Here is an 18,441-nt window from a genome sequence, read left to right on the forward strand (position 1 = left end):
TGGACATTCTGAATTCTCCCTCCGTGTACCCGAACAGACGCCGGAATGTGGCGACTAGGGGCTTTTCACAGTAACTTCATTGCAGTGTTAATGTAAACCTACTTGTGACAATAATAAACATTATTATTATTATGAAGACATATGGGATACTTGCCTTTATTAACCGTGGCATAAAATATAAGAGCAGGGAGCTTATTTTGTTAAAATAAATTTAGAGTACCCAATTCATTTTTTCCAATTAAGGGGCCATTTAACATGGCCAATCCACCTACCCTGCACATCTTTGGGTTGTGGGGGTGAAACCCACGCAAACACGGGGAGAATGTGCAAACTCCACACAGGCAGTGACCCAGGGCTGGGATCGAACCTGGGACGTCGGCGTGAGGCAGCAGTGCTAACCACTGTGCCACCATGCTGCCCAAGAGCAGGGAGTTTATGATGGAGCTGTATAAAACACACGTTAGGCCACAGCTAGAGTACAGTGTACCGTCCTGGTCACCACACTATAGGAAGATTTGCCAGGATGTTGCCTGGGCTAGAACATTTCAGCTGTGAAGAGAGACTGAATAAGCTGGGGTTTTCCTTAGAGCGTAGAAGGCTGAGGGGAGGATCTGATTGAGGTGTACAAAATTGAGGGGGATAGATCAGGTAGGCAGGAAAAAACGTTTCCCCTGAGTAGAGGGGTCAATACCTCTCCCCACAATTTACCCCTCACTCTTTCATTCTTTAAACCTCCCCACCCTCACCTCCAACCCTGCAAAATCCCTTCACTTCCCACTCGAGTATTGAACCCTCTCTTCTGTGGAGAGAAATGTTATCCGCAATGTTGTTCAAGCGCTTGTAAACTAATAAAAGCTGACTGGCTGCCCAGGTTCTGCTGACTGCGATTTGGACTATGTGTACCTTTGTGATTCATTGGGCTGGGATGGGTGGAGTAACTTGTACTGCTCCCAGTTACATTCTCTTCATAACCAGTTCTGCAAGTTTCACATTCGCCTGAAACTTTGTGAACGGTCTTCTTTGGATCATCTGTCATTGAAAAGGAGCCTCCCTTAAAACTCAGCCTTAATTGAGAGTCGGAGCTTGTCGTGCACACATTTATCACAGTGTATATGTCACAGTGCGTGTGTGTGCATAAGGGATAGAATATCCCACACGGGTACAGCAAGAGCTACACAGGAACTCGAGAGACAAGAGTAACGGAGATTCACTGGAGATCAGGGTCAACACTCCCCCAACATGTTCTCAAAAAAGAGTCCATTGAAGCTCTCCTCCGGCAGCAAGTCATCTGGGTGAGTAGCTATCCGAGCATGTCTTACTAACTGAATCTAATGCTGACAATGTCCAGAGCAGGGCTGGTAACGGGATCGATGAATACAATCACAGTAAACTAGTTGGACACGAGTCTCTTCACTTTAAGACGAGCCAAGCAGGCGACAGATTGCAATCCCAGTTTGGGCACTCGGATTCAGGACATGCAGGATAAGACCAGCAGAATTACTTTGGAAGTAGGCCGTGTGTCAGATGAATACATTTAGGAATTCTGGTTCTGCAGGATTGAGAACGGAGTTGCTTCAGGGCGTGAGGTGAACCTGAATGTTGAGAGTTTGCACAGTGAATTAATTTGTGAGCTGCTGAATTTGGAATTGGACTTTTAAGAGCTATACGTTTGGCAGGTGCTGTTGAGGTATCTTTGTCAACATTTGAGGGCCGTGCTTTTCCTGCACCGTGGATTTGGGAGATGCTCGCTGTGCAATGATGTAATTTCCATATATTCAAAGTATGTGATGTCGGTGAATTCAAGCTGTGGCAGTAGGGTTAGCACAGACTCTGAATGAATACTCCAAAAAGGACAGTGCTGTCTCCTTAAATTGTTCGTGATATTAAGGTGGATCAAGGAGTGCCAAAGAAGAGACTCACTATTCATCAAATCTGAGATACAGCTGTCTGCCAGAACACATTCCCTTTGAATGTGAACTAACTTCTGTTGTAAAGGCCCTGATACTCTGTGTATTTCTAACACAGATTCGAAAAAGGAGACAAAAATGGAAACAGAGAATATTGCTCAGTTAAGATTGGTATTTGTGTAAAGTACCTTTGGCTTTTCCAGTTTAAATGTCTGCCTTGGCACAGTGGGTAGCACACCTCTGTCAAAATGTCACATGTTTCAAACTTCCACCTCAGGAACCTGAGGATAAAATTCAGGCTAACCTTCCATTGATGTACTGAGGGGGTGCTGCACTGTCTGAGGCACCATCATTTGTATGAGGTGTTAACCTGAGGCCCCTTCTATCCTCTCAATTGGGGATCAAGGATCCATGGCACAGTTCGAAGGACAGGGAGATTCTCCCTCATGTCCCGGCCAATATTTTCCTCTCACAAGTGGTCTGGTCGTTGCTGCCTGTGGGAGCTTCCTGTGCAGAAATTGGCTGATGTGTTTCGTACACCACAGAGTGACCATACTTTAATGGCTGCATTTTAGAATATTCTGAGGTTGTGAAAGGTGCTGTATAAAGATCTTTTTAAGATACATTTGGTTCAGTTTGGGGTCGACACGGTGGCAGAGTGGTTAACGTTGTAGCCTCACAGCACCAGGGACCCGGGTTCAATTCCGCTAGGGTGACTGTGTGGAGTTTGCACATGCTCCCTGTGCCTGTGTTGGTTTCCCCCGGGTGCTCCGGTTTCCTCCCACAGTCCAAAGATGTGCAGTTTAGGTGGATTGGCCACGCTATACTGAACCTTAGTGTCCATAAAAAAGGTTGGGTGGGGTTACAGGGATAGGCTGAGGGTTTGGGCCTGGGTGGGGTGCTCTTTCAGAGGGTCAGTGCAGACTCGATGGGCCAAATGGCTTCCTTCTGCACTGTAAGGATTCTATGATTCTAGTTGATCACCCTGTCACCTTGTCAGAATCATTGCAGATTCAAGGCTTCTACAGGATTTGCAGCAAATGATTTCAGGCCGACACACCATTGTTGTATTAAGGGGGCAACTTCCCTTAACCAGAGATTCCTCATCTATCTGTTCAGGTGGATGTTAAAGCTCCTGCGACTGTATGAAAAGAAAAACAGAGGAGTTTCTTTGTCAATATTCATCGCTCAACTATAACAAATCAACTGGCATTTTAACTGTTCAGGAGATGTTGTTGTGCTGAAACATTACAGCAGTAACTGCATTTGATCAATTCATTGCCTGCGAACATATTGAGGGTGTGTTAGGCACCACATAAATGCAAGCTCTATCTATCCTTGTGTACCCCATCAAGGTCCCATTAATGTTTGCCCAGACCAGGAGAGGAGGTCAATAAAGTGTTTAATGTGATCTTCTAACGATACATTAGCTAGTTCCTTTAAACATTGGGCATTTAATGACTTGTTTGGGCATCACGGTAGCACAAGTGGATAGCACTGTGGCTTCACAGCGCCAGGGTCCGAGGTTCGATTCCCTGCTGGGTTACTGTCTGTGCGGAGTCTGCACATTCTCCCCGTGTGTGCGTGGGTTTCCTCCGGGTGCTCTGGTTTCCTCCCACAGTCCAAAGATGTGCAGGTTAGGTGGATTGGCCATGATAAATTGCCCTTAGTGACCAAAAAGGTTAGGAGGGGTTATTGGGTTACGGGGATAGGGTGGGAGTGAGGGCTTAAGTGGGTCGGTGCAGACTTGATGGGCCGAATAGCCTCCTTCTGCACTGTAAGTTCTATGTTCTATGCTCAGAGTGTGAAGGGAAGAACTGGACAATGCTAGTAGTACATGGTAGCACAGCGGGTAGCACTGTTGCTTCACAGTTCCAGGGTCCTAGGTTCGATTCCCAGCTTGGGTTACTGTCTGTGTAGAGTCTGCACGTTCTCCCTGTGTCTGCGTGGGTTTCCTCCGGGTGCTCCGGTTTCCTCCCACAAATCCCGAAAGACGTTCTATTCGGTAATTTGGACATTCTCAATTCTCCCTCAGTGTACCCGAACAGGTGTCGCAGTGTGGCGACCAGGGGCTTTTCACAGTAACTTCATTGCAGAGTTAATGTAAGCCTACTTGTGACAATAAAGATTATTATTGTATACACAAGTGAAATACTTCTACAGATGGGAGCTGAATAAATTAAAAGACATGTTTCAGGCACAGGTTTCCTCCCTCTCTTTCTGACAGCTTTGCCATCTAGTCCCAGCAGCTTTTATTCCAACCTTCCATTTATCACCGTTTTATTTTGGTTAATACTCCCAGGCGAGTTTCCATTGTGATTGCAGTCACTTTGAAAGTATAAGAATGGCAGGAATTCAGGGTGGGGAGAAAGTATGGAATGTAAGGACTACACCCCATTCTTCAGATGCAATCAAATTATCTGAGTTGTTAACTAATAATTCAACCAGTGACTCTGATTGGGCACTATCTGGAGTCAGTTATCGTGAGCTGTGGTCACCCCACCTGTTTCTGGCCTGTCACCTGTCATCAGTTCAGGGCCTCCTGGACATACAGAGGGTTTGATAGACACAACCATTTACACAGTAAATGTCGGCTTTTGATGGGAGGTGAGAGGAGTATTAACCTCTTCACCCTGAAGGTGCTAAATTCTGTCAAAAAGCAAGCACAATAAAAGTTTCACATCTTTTTAAAATATAAATTTAAAATACCCAATTCTTTTTTTCCAATTAAGGGGCAATTTAGCGTGACCAATCCACCTACTCTGCACATCTTTGTGTTATGGATGAGGCCCACGCAGACACGGGGGGTACTGTGCAAACTCCACATGGACAGTGAGCCGGGGCCGGGATCCAACCCGGGTCCTGGGCGCCGTGAGGCAGCAGTGCTAACCCCTGCGCCACAGTGCCACCCAAAAGGTTTCACACCTAAGCAGCAATAAATGGTGTTCAATCTCGATGCCAGCCGCCTTCAACTGTACAAAGCCAATCCTGAGGGTCCAAAGTAACTCTTCTTTTTAAAAATATTTCATTAAGGGGTAATTTGGCGTGGCCAATCCACCTACCCTGCACACCTTTGGATTGTGGGGGTGAGACCCACGCAGACATGGGGAGAACAAGCAAACTCCACACGGGCAGTAATCCAGGGCCGGATAGAGCCTATGCCCTCGGCGCCGTGAGTCAGTAGTGCTAAATACTGTGCCACCCTTCCGCCTTAAAGTAACTGTTTTCTATTATAAATTCCGTAAATTCCACCTCCCCACGTGTTTCCTACACTCCGCTCATGGTACTAATAATTTATTGGATGCAGTCCCATAGGCTCAAATCGCTCTTTAGTCCATTGTCTAAATTTCCATTATTTACATGTCAGTCCAGAGAGTATTAACCAGCTATTCAACCATGGATAGGTATCACAGCTAAGCCCCAGGCCTGTCACCGACGGCACCCACAACGTATCCTTTGGATGATGATTGTAAACAGCAATTTCCCATTTTCGCTTCTCCTTTTGTGAGCTAAGGAGCAGCTGAGTCCAACTAAAGCAACTCTTTCACCACCCCAACTGTAATTGGAATCTGGGACCTTCCTGGTCCAAATGGGCCTCTGCCACACATAATTTATGTTTATGCAGCAACTTCCGCCACATCTCAAAGCACTTTACAATTAATAAAGTACTTTTGAAGTGCAACCATTGTTCTAATGTTAGAAACCCTGAAATCAGTTTGTGCACAGCAAGATCCCAAAGACACCAAATTGGTAAAGAGCAAATTATCCTTTTTCAGGCATAGATATTGGCCAAGACTCTGGGATGAATGCCCTTCTCATATTTGAATAGTCCACCTGCGAGGATAGACAAGGTCTCAGTTTAACATTTCATTCAAAAGACAATGCAGCACTCCCTCATTACCGCACCGGAGAGTTAGCTTAGGTTTACCCCTTAAATCTCCAGTTTAGGGCTTCAACCCACAACCTCCAGAATCGGAGATGAGAATTCTACCCAGTGAATAAGTTACTTCTCGCAGGATGGGAAGTTAAGGTTTGACCAAAAGAAAATCAACCAGTGATCTTCTTAAACATCCTCTCCCCCTTGAAATCCAAGAATCTGCTCAATGGATGAAACAAACCCAGCAGTTCGAGTTTGGCTTCCTCTTGAGCATCATTTCATTTAAATCTCTGACTGATGGGGGCACCATTGAGGGTGGCACGGTGGCACAGCGGTTAGCACTGCTCTCTCACAGCACCAGGGACCTGGGTTCAATTCCGGCCTTGGATGATTGTCTGTGTGGAGTCTGCACGTTCTCCCTGTGTCTGCGTGGGTTTCCTCCGGGAGCTCCGCTTTCCTCCCACAGTCCAAAAATGCTGTTTAGGAGGATTGGCCATGCTAAATTGTCCCTTAGTGTCAAAAGATGTGCAGGTTAGGTGGGAGTAATAGGAATAGGGCAGGGGAGTGGGCCTCGGTAGGGTGCTCTTTAAGAGGGTCAGTGCAGACTTGATCGGCCAAATGGCCTCCTTCAGCACTATAGGGATTCTATGGTTCTATGTTGGAACGTTTCCAGATCCCTGTGTGTTGAGCAGTTGGGATACCTATGGTTTGTTTCCCACAAAGATTGGAGGAGACGCTGAGAACAGCCACAGGAGGAGCAATGATCTTTGTAATTTCTGTAGGCTCCTTCCTCAAAGATAATTCATCCTCTCTTCAAATGACCATGGAACAGTGATTTTGTTGAGTGACTTGTTCCAATTTCCTCTCAGTAGTATTAGGGTTTTTAATGGTTAATGAGTGGAACTGTATAAATAGCACCTCCCATAATGATGATGTAAGGCAACGATGGGCAACTGAGGCTGGGGAGTGGGCCGCATGAGTGCCCCTCTTTCATCTCAGTGGGCCTCAAGATTGAAACCGGGCCTGTTCACTACCCATCATCCCACGAACGAGATTAAATACATTTAATACACACCAAATAGTTCATAATAAGTTAAAGAAAATGCATAGATATTCATATGTTAACAAAACTTATCAACTTCAAATGGTAGAAACAAATTAATTAATTATGTTTACCTTACTTAAAGAACAAAAGTGACACAATAAAGCATAACCTCCCACGTCCACCAATGTGGTAACAAAGACGGTCGTGCGGGATAGGGTAATTAGAATTTGCGGGACGCGCTGCCTGAACAATAGCGGCGCTTTGATTTGAGGCAGACAGAGCGTCGCTCTCACAGTCAATGTTGCGAGCAATCAGCACCCACCTCACTTCACTCACCCTCGCTTTACGTGCAACTCACTTCAGCCTTACCGGTCGGAAGAAAACTACGTAGATAGAAACCCGCGGAACGTGGCAACACTGTGTTTGAGCATTGGTCAACAAAATGTCTCCTGGGGCAAACTCAGAACCCAGATGGGACGCATGTGGTTCCCAGGCCGCACGTTTCCCACCATTGAACATAGAACTTAGAACATGACAGCGCAGTACAGGCCCTTCGGCCCTCGATGTTGCGCCGACCTGTGAAACCACTCTAAAGCCCATCTACACTATTCCCTTATTGTCCATATGTCTATCCAATGACCATTTGAATGCCCTTAGTGTTGGCGAGTCCACTACTGTTGCAGGCAGGGCATTTCACGCCCTTACTACTCTCTGAGTAAAGAATCTACCTCTGACATCTGTCCTATATCTATCTCCCCTCAATTTAAAGCTATGTCCCCTCGTGCTAGACATCACCATCCGAGGAAAAAGGCTCTCACTGTCCACCCTATCTAATCCTCTGATCATCTTGTATGCCTCAATTATGTCACCTCTTAACCTTCTTCTCTCTAACGAAAACAGCCTCAAATCCCTCAGCCTTCCCTCATAAGATCTTCCCTCCATACCAGGCAACATTCTGCTAAATCCCCTCTGCACCCTTTCCAATGCTTCCACATCCTTCCTATAATGCGGCGACCAGAATTGCATGCAATACTCCAAATGCGGCCGCACCAGAGTTTTGTACAGCTGCAACATGACCTCATAGCTCCGAAACTCAATCCCTCTACCAGTGAAAGCTAACACACCGTACGCCTTATTAACAACGCCCTCTCAACCTGGATGACAACTTTCAGGGATCTATGTACATGGACACCGAGATCTCTCTGCTCATCCACACTACCAAGAATCTTACCATTAGCCCAGTACTCTGTCTTCCTGTTATTCCTTCCAAAATGAATCACCTCACACTTTTCTGCATTAAACTCCATTTGCCACCTCTCAGCCAGCGCTGCAGCTTATCTATGTCCCTCTGTAACTTGTAACATCCTTCCGCACTGTCCACAACTCCACTGACTTTAGTGTCATCTGCAAATTTACTCACCCATCCTTCTATGCGCTCCTCAAGGTTATTTATAAAAATGACAAACAGCAGTGGCCCCAAAACAGATCCTTGTGGTACACCACTAGTAACTGGACTCCAGTCTGAACATTTCCCATCAACCACCACCGTTTGTCTTCTTCCAGCTAGACAATTTCTGATCCAAACTGCTAAATCACCCTGAATCCCATGCCTCCATATTTTCTGCAGTAGCCTACCATGGGGAACCTTATCAAATGCTTTACTGAAATCCATATACACCACATCAACTGCTTTACCCTCGTCCACCTGTTTGGTCACCTTCTCAAAGAACTCAATAAGGTTTGTGAGACACGACCTACCCTTCACAAAACCGTGTTGACTATCTCTAATCAAATTATTCCTTTCCAGGTGATTATACATCCTATCTCTTATAAACCTTTCCAAGACTTTGCCCACAACAGAAGTAAGGCTCACTGGTCTATAATTACCGGGGTTGTCTCGACTCCCCTTCTTGAACAAGGGGACAACATTTGCTATCCTCCAGTCTTCTGGCACTATTCCTGTGGACAAAGATGACTTAAAGATCAAAGCCAAAGGCTCAGCAATCTCCTCCCTGTAAGAGCACACACAATGAGGAGTTGAGAGGGAGAATGCTCATGGTTTCAGCGATGTAATGCTTATAGTTAATGATACATAGTTTAGTTGAACATGATAAAGGGTGACAGGGTAGCAGTGGTTCGCGCTGAGGGCCCGGGTTCGATCCCGGCCCTTGGTCACTGTCCGTGTGGAGTTTGCATATTCTCCCGTATCTGCTTGGGACTCACCCCCACAACCCAAAGATGTGCAGGGTAGGTGGATTGGCCACACTAAATTGGCCCTTATTTTGAAAAGAAATAATTGGGTACTCTTAAAAATTTTTTTTAAAAGTTGAACATGATAAACCGGTTTTCATGTGGATATACCAACGTCTCAGTTAGCATTCCGAAGCTAGACTAACCAACTGACAGCACTCCCTTAAAAGTATTGGGGTCCAGCTCTACAGGTGCTAGCAACATTCTGGGTGCGTCCCCCCCTGTGGCCATTAGGATTCTTTATGCTGACATAGTTAGTCCAGTCCTGCGCCCCTCACACAGACACACACTAGATACCAAACGTGGGCAGGAACTAGGGCACATGTTCTTTATTCCTCTCCCTAGCCTGAGGCAAGGAGACCAGTTGTTTTGTTCTAATTGTTTTCTCAATTGGGATCATCTGAAGACAACATATAGAACTTGCATTTATGTAGCACGTTTGACAACCTGGGGACCTCTCCAAACACTTTACATACTGTTGAAGTGCAGTTACCGTTCTAATGTATGAAGCGCAGCAGCCAATTTCCCGCACAGAAAACTCCCACAAACAGAAACATGGGCTGGGATTCTCCCCTAACCGGTGGGGCGGGCCGTACCAGTGCCGAGGAGTGGTGTGAACCACTCCGGCATCGGGCCGCCCGGAAGGTGCAGAATCCTCCGCACCTTCAGGGGCTAGAACGGCGCCGGCGGGGTTGGCGCCGCGCCAACAGGCGCCGAAGGGCCTCCGCCGGGCGGCGCGAGTTGGCGCATGTGCTGGAGCGCCAGCATGTGCTGGCGTGATCCCAGTACATGCGCAGGGGGCTTCTTCTCCGCGCCGATCCAGGGCCAGGCCACCGGGGGACACCCCCGGGTCCAGATCCCCCCCTCCCCCCCCCCCCCCCCCCCCCCCCCCGAGGACGCCGCAAGCCGCCTGCAGAGCCAGGTCCCGCCGGTACGGACCTGGTTTGATTTACGTCGGCGGGACTGGCCGAAAACGGGCGGCCGCTCGGCTCATCGCGGAGAATCGCCGGGTGGGGCCACTGCCAACGGCCCCCGACCGGCGCAACGCGATTCCCACCCCCCGCTGAAAAACCGGTCCCGGAGAATCTGGTAGCCAGCGTCGGGGCGGCGGGTGAGGATTCATGCCGCCGCCCCCGCCCCCCCCCCCCCCCCCCCCCCCCCCCCAGAGGGAAAACACCTCTGCTGCCCTTCTCATAGTGCTGTGGAATCTATCAAGCCTTGACTTAACATCATGTCTGAAACATGATGCCTCCAACTGTACAACTCTCTCTCAGTGAGTCACTGGGTGTGTCAGCCAGGGTCAAATGCCTGGAGTGGAATTTGAACCTGTGACCTGATGAATCAATGAGAGTGTGCTACCCACTGAGATTGGTTAAGTCAGAACCAATTGAGGATTTGAACATCCTGGTCTGTGCCATCCAGTAAGACACCATCAATGTCTTTACCCCATTAGACAATGGTGGGCACTCACTAAACTGAGAACTTAAGGGACTTCACTAGTCCCAATAGCCCTTCAGTTCAGTGAATATTGAAGTCCAGTGGTTCAGTCATTATGCTTCTTCTCCCAGAGGTTCCATTGTTATTAATGCTGATCCAGCCAGGATAACACTGGGATGAAAATAAACAAATGCTGGCACCAGAAAGGATATTGTTAAACTAGAAAGAGTGCAGAAAAGATTTACTAGGATGCTACCGGCACTTGATTGCTTGAGTTATAAGGAGAGGCTGGATAGACTGGGATTTTTTTCCCTGGAGGGTAGGAGGCTTAGGGGTGATCTTATAGAGATCAATAAAATAATGAGGGGCATAGATAAAGTAGATAGTCAACATCTTCTCCCAAAGTAGGGGAGTCTTAAACTAGAGGGCACAGGTTTAAGGTGAAGAGGGAGACATACAAAAGGGGTCCAGAGGGGCAATTTTTTCACACTGAAGGTGGTGAGTGTCTGGAACGAGCTTCCAGAGACAGTAGTTGAGGCAGGTACAATTTTGTCTTTTAAAAAGCATTTAGACAGTTATATGGGTAAGATTGGTATAGAGAGATAGAACATAGAACATAGAACATAGAAAATACAGCACAGAACAGGCCCTTCGGCCCACGATGTTGTGCCGAACCTTTGTCCTAGATTAATCATAGATTATCATTGAATTTACAGTGCAGAAGGAGGCCATTCGGCCCTTTGAGTCTGCACCAGCTCTTGGAAAGAGCCCCCTACCCAAACTCAACACCTCCACCCAACACCAAGGGCAATTTGGACATTAAGGGCAATTTATCATTGGCCAATTCACCTAACCCACACATCTTTGGACTGTGGGAGGAAACCGGAGCACCCGGAGGAAACCCACGCAGATACGGGGAGGACGTGCAGACTCCGCACAGACAATGACCCAAGCCGGAATCGAACCTGGGACCATGGATCTGTGAAGCAATTGTGCTATCCACAATGCTACCGTGCTGCCCTTAAGAACAAATAAATCTACACTATATCATTTTCCCGTAATCCATGTACCTATCCAACAGCTGCTTGAAGGTCCCTAATGTTTCCGACTCAACTACTTCCACAGGCAGTGCAGTCCATGCCCCCACTACTCTCTGGGTAAAGAACCTACCTCTGATATCCCTCCTATATCTTCCACCTTTCACCTTAAATTTATGTCCCCTTGTAATGGTGTGTTCCACCTGGGGAAAAAGTCTCTGACTGTCTACTCTATCTATTCCCCTGATCATCTTATAAACCTCTATCAAGTCGCCCCTCATCCTTCTCCGCTCTAATGAGAAAAGGCCTAGCACCCTCAACCTTGCCTCGTAAGACCTACTCTCCATTCCAGGCAACATCCTGGTAAATCTTCTTTGCACCTTTTCCAGAGCTTCCACATCCTTCCTAAAATGAGGCGACCAGAACTGTACACAGTACTCCAAATGTGGCCTGACCAAAGTTTTGTACAGCTGCATCATCACCTCACGGCTCTTAAATTCAATCCCTCTGTTAACGAACGCGAGCACACCATAGGCCTTCTTCACAGCTCTATCCACTTGAGTGGCAACTTTCAAAGATGTATGAACATAGACCCCAAGGTCTCTCTGCTCCTCCACAATGCCAAGAACTCTACCGTTAACCCTGTATTCCGCATTCATATTTGTCCTTCCAAAATGGACAACCTCACACTTTTCAGGGTTAAACTCCATCTGCCACTTCTCAGCCCAGCTCTGCATCCTATCTATGTCTCTTTGCAGCCGACAACAGCCCTCCTTACTATCCACAACGCCACCAATCTTCGTATCGTCTGCAAATTTACTGACCCACCCTTCAACTCCCTCATCCAAGTCATTAATGAAAATCACAAACAGCAGAGGACCCAGAACTGATCCCTGTGGTACACCACTGGTAACTGGGATCCAGGCTGAATATTTGCCATCCACCACCACTCTCTGACTTCTATCGGTTAGCCAGTTCGTTATCCAACTGGCCAAATTTCCCACTATCCCATGCCTCCTTACTTTGTGCAGAAGCCTACCATGGGGAACCTTATCAAATGCTGCAGAAGCCTACCATGGGGAACTTTATCAAATGCGAGATAGGGGCCAAATGCGGGCACTTGGGACTAGCTTTGTGGTAAAAACTGGGCGGCTGGGCCAAGTTGGGCTGAAGGGCCTGTTTCCATGCTGTAAACCTCTATTCTCCTGAAAGTGCCCAGAACCCCACACCAGACATTCTATTAGATTTCAAACTGTGGTGAGATCCAGTGGACAAAATGACTAAACACAAGAGCAGCCATTCATCCAGTCGACCTAGTTCATTCTGCAATTCGAAAATGTCTAATCTGCACCGTCACTCAGATAAAAGCAAAATACTGCAGATGCTGGAAATCTGAACTGCTGAAAAAAACTCAGAAGGTCTAGCAGCATCTGCGGAGAGAGTAAAACCATGTTTAAATTGTACCTCTTTATTCTGGACTCTCCCAGCAACGGAACAAATTTCTCTTTGTTTACACAATCAACTATTTTAATCATTTTAAATGCCTCCATTAGATCATCTCAGTCTTTTGTATTTTGCAACCTGATGGAGGCAATCATATGGTTATTTTCTCAGAGATACACTGAGGAAGGCTTAGAACCATAGAATCCCTACAGTGCAGAAGGAGAATATTCGGCCATTCGGGTCTGTTCCAACCCTCTGAAAGACTCTCCCACCCTAACCCTGTACATAGAACATAGAACATTACAGCATAGTACAGGCCCTTCGGCCCTCAATGTTGCCCCGACCTATGAAACCTCTCTAAAGCCCATTTACACTATAGAACATAGAACATTACAGCGCAGTACAGGCCCTGTAACCTAATCTGTACATACCTGGACACTAAGGGGCAATTTTATATTATGGCCAATCCACCCAACATGCACATCTTTGGACTGTGGAAGGAAACCAGAGCCACCCGGAGGAAACCCACGCAGACACGGGAAGAACGTGCAAACTCCACACAGTCACCCAAGGGCGGAATTGAACCCGGGTCCCTGGTGCTGTGAGGCAGCAGTGCTAACCGCTGTGCCATCGTGCCGCACTGTCTCTGATGGCTTCATGTTAACATCATGGGAGGATTCCGTCTATTCATCACCTTTGGAAAGATTATCGTTCTAGTTTTGTTTTTATAAATTTAGAGTACCAAATTCTTTTTTTCCAATTAAGGGGCAATTTAGTGTGGTCAATCCACCTACCCTGCACATCTTTGAGTTGTGGGGGTGAGATCCATGCAAACACGGGGAGAATGTGCAAACTCCACATGGACAGGAACCCAGGTCCTCAGTGCTGTGAGGCAGCAGTGCTAACTGTGCCATCATGTTGCCAAATTGTTCTAATTTGCGACGTGTATCATTCCTGTTTATGATAGCACACAGCAACTGAACATAATGAAATTTTGACCCATCGAGCGTCAGGCAGTAGGACCTAACAATCATTGCAAGGCTGACATGGAGTGCTTCATATAGCTTATTGACAGGGTGAGCAAGCTTTCATAATGTGCCTCCGTAACTGAAATTTGTAAATCGGTCTTTCTTTAAACTCCAATTTGTGACTGAATTCTGGTGCGCTTTGAAGGATGGATCAGAGCCAGCTTGCTTCTCAGTGCAGCAAAATAAATACTTACAATTTCAATGCATCTTTCATGACATTCCAAAGTACTTTACGACCAATGAAACACTTATTGTAGAAACCACAGCAGCCAATCTGTATACAGTAATGTGGTCACGGTGAGATCGTCTGTTTCAGTGAAGTTGGCCGAGGGATAAATATCAACCAGGGGTGAAATTCTCCGGTATCGGCGCGATGTCCGCCGACCGGCGCCAAAAACGGCGCAAATCAGTCGGGCATAGCGTCGCCCCAAAGGTGCGGAATCCTCCACATCTCGGGGGGCCCAGCCCTAACCTTGAGGGGCTAGGCCCGCGCCGGACTGATTTCCGCCCCGCCCGCTGGCGGGAGCGTTAGCGGCTGATCACGGCATCCCTGCGCATGCGCTGTGGAGGGAGTCTCTTGTGCCTCCGCCATGGTGGAGACCGTGGCGAAGGCGGAAGGAAAACAGCACAGGCCCGCCCGCGGATCGGTGGGCCCTGATCGCGGGCCAGGCCACCGTGGGGGCACCCCCAGGACCCCAGAGCCTGCCCGCGCCACCTTGTCCCCGCGGTAAGAGAGGTGGTTTAATCCACGCCGGCGGGACAGGCATCCTAGCAGTGGGACTTCGGCTCATCCGGGCCAGAGAATCGCGGGGAGGGGGGGGGGGCCCGCCAACCGGTGCGGCGCGATTCCCGCGCCCGCCGAATCTCCGGTGCCGGAGAATTCGGCAACCGGCGGGGGCGGGATTCACGCCAGCCCCTGGCGATTCTCCGACCAGGGGGTCGGAGAATCTCGCCCCAGAACTCTAAGAGAGAGAAAGAAAGTTTTGCATTTATATCACACTTTACATATCACCAGACATTTCAAAGTTTTTTTTACAGTCAATGAAGCACTATGTGAATCTAGTCACTGGTGTAATGCAGGAAGCAAGGTAGCCAATTTGCACGCAGCAAGCTCCCACAAACAACAATGTGATAATGACCGTTGTTATGATGATGGAGAATTACACAAAATACTGAACTATAAATTAGACCTGTGGATTTTTTTTAATGGACTTGAGAATGAAAGTTCAGTCACTGGCTTAATTATTGGTGGGTGATACTATTAGAGAGATAATGGAACCACACCCTGGTTCCAGACAAAGACACATCAAAAGCACAAATGCCCCCAGAAACTAATTGCCATTTCCTATGGAGACAATGTGAGGTGATTATCATCTCAGCGGGAATTATAGCCTGTGAGCAATGTCCCAGGCAGATTTGGAGGTTTCATTGTCCCCGAATATACAAACACTGGGATAAAAGCTTTGCATAGCTTGGCCACTGTCAACTACTGCTGGGTGTGTAAGTGTGTGACACAGAAGCAAAAGGATAGCAGCAATTACCACTGCTCTGAGGCAGGTAAAATACAAATCTCTCTCTGATTGTTGAATCATGGGCGAAATTCTCCAGAAAAGGCGCGATGTCCGCCGACTGGCGCCCAAAACGGCGCAAATCAGACGGGCATCGCGCCGCCCCAAAGGTGCGGAATGCCCCGCATCTTTGGGGGCCGAGCCCCAACATTGAGGGGCTAGGACGGCGCCGGACAAATTTCCGCCCCGCCAGCTGGCGGAAAAGGCCTTTGGTGCCACGCCAGCTGGTGCGGAAATGACATCTCCGGGCGGCGCATGCGCGGGAGCGTCAGCGGCCGCTGACAGCTTCCCACGCATGCGCAGTGGAGGGAGTCTCTTCTGCCCGATCGTGGGCCAGGCCACCGTGGGGGCACCCCCCGGGGCCAGATCGCCCCGCGCCCCCCCAGGACCTCGGAGCCCACCCGCGCCGCCGCCGGTGGGGGGTCGGAGAATCGCGCCCAAGATCCTTACTAACAGCACGGCAGCAGTTCAAGAAGGCAGCTCACCACAACCTTCTCATGGTCAATTCGGGATGGACAACAAATTCCGGCCTAGTCAGCCCCTCGAGGCTCACATTTGATGAAAGAAATTAAAAATAAACAAGAGTTAAATCAGGCAATATTATGAAGGTGTCAGTGATGACTCATCTTGGGGTCAAATGTGGCTCCAAGGTTATGAACAGGTTAATTTAATCTCGGACTGTTGCCAAGGAGAGAGGGATGGAGTTGATAGCTAGAGACCGGAGTTGGGAGTGAAAATCGAAAGCAATGGCTTCAGTCTTCCCAATATTTAATGGAAGAAATTTCTGTTCATCCAGTGCTGAATGTCAGGCAAACAGGCTTGAGTGGAGGAGTCAAGGGAGGTGGTGGCGAGGTAAAGCTGGGTACCATTTAAAACATTAAACCGAGGCACCATTTACCCTTTTGTGGATGTAAATGATCCTGTGGCACTATTTTGAAGTTGAATGGGACAATTCTGCCCGGGGTCCTGGATAATATTTATCCCTCAACCAACAGCAACAAAACTACGGATTATCTTGGTCATGATCGAATTGCAGTTTCTGGGATCTTGCTGTGCACAAATTGACTGCTGCGTTTCCTCCATTACGACAGTGGCTGCACTTCAAAAAGTCCTTCATTGAGCTGTAAAGTGTTTTGAGACGTCCTGAGGTTCTGAAAGGCTCTATATCAATGCACATATTTCTTCCTTACAGTACCCACCTTAAATCAACAAAACGTCAGCTCCCAACATTCTGCAGCACACCTCAACGCTGCCAAAGCAGCAATTAGTTTTCGCAATCACAGTCACTAAGGAGACTGAGTGGGTGTCTTGGCTACTAATCATCCAGATACCTGATGCAGTTTCCCCACGCACTCAGCACCGCCTGTTCTGAGCACATTCCACTCACAACAATCTGGTTGGAGCAGCCTGAAGCAGCTGTTACTGGGGCAGTTCCCGGGCACAAAGGAACACCCTCCGAATATCCACTGCTCAAAGCAGCCCGACCAATGACCCAGATCACCAGCTGCAACGGCAAAACAACAGTTAAAGTGGTCAGCACCCCTTCCCCACAACCCCCCTCTCCATCCCACACTGTCCTTGTGTTAAGGGCACAGAGGGAAAATCGTGAGGCTCCAAATTCCACAGTAACAATTTACACTACAGACACAGGCCAGTTAACCCAACATTCTCCTGATAAACCTCCTCCCACCGTTATTTATATAACCCCAATTACAGATTAGTCTAATACTTTCCCCTTCATGACTATCGAACTTCCTCGTATTATTTACCACATCTACTCTCTGTGGTGGCAAGTTCCACACTCTAACTACTCTCCTGAATTCCTGAATGGATTTATTCAAGACTAGTTTATATTTAAGGCCATAGGCTTCTGGTATTCCCGCTCCTGAGTGGAAACTTTGGGCTGAGTTTTTTGGGAGATCTTGGAATTGCCAGTGAGTGGTACCCCTGCTCCGGCAGGCAGAGGGATCCTGGGGAAAACTCCTGATGGTGGTGGCCAACTGAGGATCGTGGCCCACCAACAGGAACTTCTCAGCCAATGAGCGAGTCAGCAGTTCACAGCCTCAGCAGCACCGCCACTGGTGGTGGCCATTGTTGGGGCTGCACCTACTGGAGGAGGTTGCCTCAGTGGCGAGGTGCCATCTGAGTTTGGTGGGTTTGGTTTGGGGAAGCTGAGGCCAGGCAGACAAGGCCCAGTGATTGGGTCAGGGGAAGGGGAGACTGCGCTAAAACGTTGTTGCCAAGGGGACAGCCATTGCACTGGGGTCCTTTCCATGGGTCATGGAGTGCCATGACCACTGGAACCCAACAAGAGATTGCCACTGGATGATCTTTCTCATACAACATCAGGCCCTCCCAACATGGGCAAAATGACCCTTAATAGGCCACTTAAGTAGTTCTAATGGCAACCCAGTGGGAGGCCGCGTTACTAATGTTCCTACAGCTGGAAACTGGGATTACCCCTCTCTCTGGATCTGTAAAGACTTAATTACCTGCAAATGCTCACATTCAAAGTATCGTCTTGCATCGTTGACTTTGTCTATATATATGTTTCTGGAAACTACCTCTTCATTCACCTGAGGAAGGAGCAGTGCTCTGAAAGCTAGTGATTTGAAACAAACCTGTTGGACTTTAACCTGGTGTTGTAAGACTTCTTACTATGCTCACCCGAGTCCAACACCTGAGATACAGTTTGACTCATTGGAAGTGGCAAAAATTCAGTTACAAATTAAACAAATGGAACATGAGAAAGAATTAAAGCAGCTTGAATACGAAAAAGAGGAAAACGAAAGAGAGAGAGAGCAAAAAAAAGAAAGAGAAAGAGGTAATTATGGCGGGGCTAAGCATTT

General features: G+C 47.9%; 1 protein-coding gene across 1 annotated transcript in view; it reads left to right on the plus strand.

The window, feature by feature from the left end:
- Positions 1-982: 982 nt before the first annotated feature.
- The window catches only part of evpla (envoplakin a), a 178,380-nt gene continuing 160,921 nt past the window's right edge, over positions 983-18,441 (plus strand). The window contains exon 1 of the mRNA XM_072482997.1: positions 983-1,292. Within this exon, the coding sequence (XP_072339098.1) occupies positions 1,240-1,292 (53 nt within the window). The 5' untranslated portion in view covers positions 983-1,239. The remainder of the gene's footprint in view (positions 1,293-18,441) is intronic.

The sequence above is a fragment of the Scyliorhinus torazame genome, chromosome 18 (assembly GCF_047496885.1).
Source record: "Scyliorhinus torazame isolate Kashiwa2021f chromosome 18, sScyTor2.1, whole genome shotgun sequence".
NCBI classification, from domain to species: Eukaryota; Metazoa; Chordata; class Chondrichthyes; order Carcharhiniformes; family Scyliorhinidae; genus Scyliorhinus; species Scyliorhinus torazame.